The following is a 5318-nucleotide window of genomic DNA, read 5'->3' as shown; positions in this document are numbered from 1 at the left end:
ACCTGGACAGAGGGGTATGGGAACTGTTGAAGTAATTATTTAAAAATTGACCTCAGGTCAAGCCGACTATCTAAGCTGCATTGGCCCTGCCTAGCTCACCCGCCATGTTTCTCGGCCAGAGGCCACGTGTGCGCTGCAGCTAGAAATGGCCAGCCAGAAACACCAGCCCTGCCACCCACAAGACACCAGCTTGGGAGATGACTCTGCCAATCTTCCACACTGTTTCTTGCAAGGCTGGGCATTGCCCAGACCATCCCGCCATTCATGCAGGCCCAGTAATAAAATGAGACCCTAATGCTTAAAGATTAATCAAAGGCTTTATATGTTTGGTAATGATAAATAACAATATGCCCATACAAAGAGAAGAGTTGTTTCTCAATTAGCTAACCTAAACAAAAGTTGTTACCCATGACTGCTCTCCATACCTGCCTGGCTCTTCATGGCTCCTACATCTCTGCGCAATCTCTCTCTCTCTCTCTCTCTCTCTCTCTCTCTCTCTCTCTCTCTCTCTCTCTCTCTCTCTCTCTCTCTCCTTACTCCTCTCACCTTAGCTCCTCCTATAGGGAACTATCAGCATTTAGTTCAGTGGTTTGAAGCCTAGGAAAGAGCAGATCAGAAGAAGCAATCAGGACTGTGGGGGTAACGAGGAGGTGAAGCAAAAACCATGTGAGTGGGAGCTTCAGGGAGGGGACAAGGTCCACAAGTCCACATAGAGCTCGGGCAGGCTGTGGGTGGAGAAGCCTAAGAACCAGGATTTGCAGCCTGGTCCTCAGAGACTAATCTAGCACTCCACTCATTGTTTTAAGAAATGTGAACTAGTGTCTGCTCAGGCTGGCAGTTTAGACCTCAGGAGCTCTGGTTGGTTGGTATTATCGCTTTTATGTTAGGGAGAGGGGAGTGGGTTGATGGGTGGGGGTACACCCTCATAGAAGTAACAGGAAGGGGGATGGGATAAGGGGTTTCTGGGGTGGGGGGGAATAGGGAAAGGGGATAACATCTGAAATGTAAATAAATAAAATATCCAATTAAAAAAAAGAAAAAGAAATGTGAACCAAGGAGAAGGGCATCTTGGTTGTGTCTAAAGGCCACAGGGCAAGGTACTCAGGAGCCCTGGGACCAGTGGGACCCAGGCAACATAGGGAGTCTGCTCTGGGGGCATTCAAGAAGCTTGGTCCTGCCCATATCTGCAGCCTCTCCTTCCTCCTCTGTCAGTCAGTCAGCTTTTCAGTGCTGTTACAAATATCTCAGAGAATCAGCTTACAAACCTGGCTCTGGCACGGACTTCTCCAGGCTCCTGAGCTTTGGACCCAGGCAGAAGTGTGTCACAGGGGCAGCGAAGGCTTACCTCAGGATGGCAGGAGAGATGATCCTGGGGATGGTGGGCTCCCACGTTTCTGGCAAACACATGCCTCCAATACCCTGAAGACTCTACTTTATGGCTCTATCTCTTAAAAGTTTCACCGCCAGGGCCACCACGGGCAGGGGCCAGCTGTCAACTCACAAGTGTCGTATAAACCAAAGCAACCCCATCTCTATCCATACCCCTGACTTCAGTTTGGTCCTGGGGGTGAAATCCAGGGCTCAGCACATATCAGCAAGTACTATTGTACTCAGCTATATCCTTGGCCTTATATCTACAAATGCTTTCTAGTACGTGCTGTATAGCATGTTTTGCTAAGTCCTCTGCTATTACAGCATTGTATGCTGTCTGTACAAGCGAGAGTAGGGATGTGCACATGTATATCTGCATGCTATGTGGTACTCTGTCATTGACAGTCTCTACTATAGGAAGACTTTATCAGCATCTTGTCATTAACCTTTCACCCAAGCAAAACAACAAACAAACAACACAAACCTAAGAAGGCGATGTTGGAGACACCTTTTGCAGATCAGCACACTGAGAAACTGCGGTATCAGGAACCTGGCCAAAGTCACACAACTCACGTAGGCGAACCAGGACATTTCAGCTTAGATTTGCCTGCCTCTGGATGTCCGTACTCAGTATCACACCGCCGAGACTCACATGTGTGTAGAGTGGAGGCCGTGGGTGGAATGAGACCTTTAGGGTAGAGGGTACCGGGCATGGGGTTAGGGTTAAAGGCCAGCTACCATTGCCTGGGAGCTTCGCAAGGACTTCCATCTCATGCCCCTGCCTTACTCTCACCAGTCCCCTGCAATTGAACCCTACCCACACAGCTGTTCGTCCTTCAAAAGTTAGAGCTGCCCATTATCTCTGAGTAGAAATGGGAAAACTGAGGCCCAAGCTTTGGAAGGTCACAGAGAGGGGGGTAGAAGTTCAGGTGTCGCACTCATAGCCAACTTGGGCCTGGATAGAGGACTCTGCTGTTACCTGCACTCAGAAGCCAGTGAGTCAGGCAGCAGAGCAAACCCTGTGCTCTGAGTTAGCCAGGAGCTTGCAAGGTCAAGGTGTTAAGGGAAGCGCTGGCCACACCAGGTCAAGTCACCGGGACTTGCAGCCCCTCTTCCACCCCGGGGTTCAGGCAGGCAGGAGGTGGCCTGGGCACCGCGTCCCTGTCCCCTGAGGTCCGGCCCGGGCGGCTCCCTCGGCTCCACCCCCGGCTCCCCCGCCCGCCGCTCGAGCCTCTCAAAAGCCCGGGCGCCCGGGGCGGCGGCGCAGAGCCGGGGCCGGCGCACGAGGCGGCAGGGCGGCCATGACTGCGGAGCAAGCGCTGCCCCTGGGCAACGGGAAGGCGGCCGAGGAGGCGCGGGGGTCCGAGGCGCTGGGCGGCGGCGGCGGGGGCGCGGCGGGGACGCGCGAGGCGCGCGACAAGGCTGTCCACGAGCGTGGCCACTGGAACAACAAGGTGGAGTTCGTGTTGAGCGTAGCGGGAGAGATCATCGGGCTGGGCAACGTGTGGCGCTTCCCCTACCTGTGCTACAAGAACGGCGGAGGTGAGCGCAGCGGGGATGGCAGAGATGCGAGGCGACACATGGGGTGGGATGACACCTCTTGTGCAGGGCCCCGATCCCCCTTCCCAGTCCCCAGGAGCTGAGGGACTGCATGGGGCCCACCTGTTTCTCTGCGCCTGCGTGCGCAGAGCCGCTTCGCACCTGCCACCTGCCACCTGCCATTGGGCCCAGAGCAGCATCTGTCACCTGCGTGAGGGACAGACCTGGTCCAGGAGCTCTGTTTTCAGGCAACTCTCGCTGGCGTTTTAGGCAGAAACCTGTTATTTAGCCTCGGAGGCTCTCTGTCCTCACAGGACAAGACTGAGCTGAGCTATCTTTTAGAGAGGTCACCGAAGTGCCAGGAGTAGGGGCCCAGTGTTAGGCATGTCTTGTAATTTTTTAAATTGCCTCATGTCAGTCACCTTGGAAGGCAGTGCTTTTATGGACCTCAAAGATGATGGTACTAAGCATCTGAGAAGCTCTCCATTTTACTACTGCTGAGGGTGAGATTCAGACTCCAAAGGCTTATGGTACAGAGTCATGCTGACCCCTGGGGAGAACTTTCGGACAGGTTTTTTCTTCACGCTTCCCTCTGTAGTGTTTTAAATGTGCTCTTCAGGTCCTTTCTAGGGAAAGTATTTTAGGCCTCTCTGGAGGAAAAACTGGCACCAAGCAGTTTCTTTTACTGGGCTCAGACTCACCCACAACAACTGCAACCACGCTGATGTGTGTGAGACGGGGGAAGACCAGTGTCCCTTCCAACAACAGCATCACAGAGTGCCATGAGGAAGAACTGAAGCTGTAGTCCCCAGATCTCCCAGCATAGTGGTACCCAGGTTCCCCCATCCCTCCCCCAAACTCCCACACCCCTCCTATTACAGTAGGATGGCAGAGTAGCAAAGGGTCCCATTAAAAAACTATGGTGCCACAGTTCCTCTTAGAAAAGGCCTATGTTGGCATTACCCCTCCTCCCTGTGCTACTCCCGATCTTCAAGAAAAATTCTCAAACTCTAAAAAGGTGACAGAGAAGTTGGTTGGCAGGGACAGTGCAGGGCTTCCTGTACAAATAGCCAAGGGGTCTGCGAACTACACTGTCCTTTCTTTGGGGACATTCACCCTGAAGGCACAGGCTGCTCCAGGCCTGCCTTGCACTGGTAATGAAGTGGCCAGTGGTGTCCGTGGCTTGGCAAGGGGAGACAGCTGGCTGCAGACTTGGAGACCCAAAATGCACCCTGTGCCCTCAGGCAGGCCCTGCCTCACTGTGCAGACGGAGCCTTTTTTAGAAGCTACCATGTATGCTTAGGAAAAGCTGTACCTTTAGGGTAGTTTGGGGCAGAAACTACTTTAACGTCTTTATTCATCTAGGCAATGTTAGAAGCGTTCTGCAAAGTAGAAAATGGAGATAAATTGAGCTCATCAGAAATTCTGTTACAATTTGTTTCTAAGGTTGTAGTGAGTAAAGTTGAGACGTGACTCGTTGTTGGTTGTTTGCTCTTTGGTTTGCCAAAAGCCTCCATCCGTGCAGACACTCCGGCTTGGTTGAGTTAGTTATTTTAAGAATTACAGTACTAGCTTTGTGAGTACACAGGCCAGCTGGCTTCCCCCCAGTGTCATCTGTTGGATTCACAGAGGCTCACAGGTGAATTACAAGCTCTTAAGAGAACCACTTCAGCTTTTTAATCAAATGATTTGGAATCAGGCCTCAGACGTCGCTCACCCTGTCATATAAGTTTCTGCCTTCAATCTAGCTGGGCTGTGGTTTCCTCTAAACATAACATGTCCGCAGGCCAGACTAGTAGATTCTCACAATAATTGAAAGTATCTCATTCACAGGGTAGAAATCTTAAATTAATTCCTTGCCCAGAAAAGATTTAAGACGCTTTCAAAGCCTAGTAGATAGGCCCACACTATCAGGATTGATCAAGGTTGTTGCTGTTAATCCGGTGGTTAAAGAGGCTTCATTTAGCAAAAGCAATTTCAGGTAAATCCTCCCTTTGTAACCTCAGATGGAGGATACTGTGTTTTCATGCTTTGTTATTAGATGAGAGAAAGAAAATGAGGGATTGGGGGTGGGGTCCCCATCTGTGTCTAGGAGCAAGGCTAACTTCGTTTCATTTATTTTGTAGAAAGGCCCGTGCCATGGACATTGTGTTTAGGACAGTCCTTACCCAGGCTGACGCTAAGTTAGCTTTGAAGGGGGATTCTTGCTACAAATTTCTTAGGGCTTAGGGCTCAGATCCATACCTAGGTCATATGTGCAGGGACATTTAACCCTTACAAACCTGGAGCTTCTCATTGTATGATTCTCTAAAAAGTTTTCTCCTTCTTCTTCTTCTTCTTCTTCTTCTTCTTCTTCTTCTTCTTCTTCTTCTTCTCCTTCTCCTTCTCCTTCTCCTTCTCCTTCTCCT

The 5318-nt window shown here is 51.0% G+C and overlaps 1 protein-coding gene across 1 annotated transcript in view; it reads left to right on the top strand.

The window, feature by feature from the left end:
- Window positions 1-2666: 2666 nt before the first annotated feature.
- Window positions 2667-5318, top strand: part of Slc6a11 (solute carrier family 6 member 11) — a 117512-nt gene continuing 114860 nt past the window's right edge. Inside the window, exon 1 of the mRNA XM_028788672.1 lies at window positions 2667-2913. Within this exon, the coding sequence (XP_028644505.1) occupies window positions 2673-2913 (241 nt within the window). The 5' untranslated portion in view covers window positions 2667-2672. The remainder of the gene's footprint in view (window positions 2914-5318) is intronic.

The sequence above is a fragment of the Grammomys surdaster genome, unplaced genomic scaffold (genome assembly GCF_004785775.1).
Source record: "Grammomys surdaster isolate TR1022 unplaced genomic scaffold, NIH_TR_1.0 125756, whole genome shotgun sequence".
NCBI lineage: Eukaryota > Metazoa > Chordata > Mammalia > Rodentia > Muridae > Grammomys > Grammomys surdaster.
Note: the sequence above shows the minus strand (reverse complement) of the source record. Positions and strands in the feature narration are given on the sequence as shown.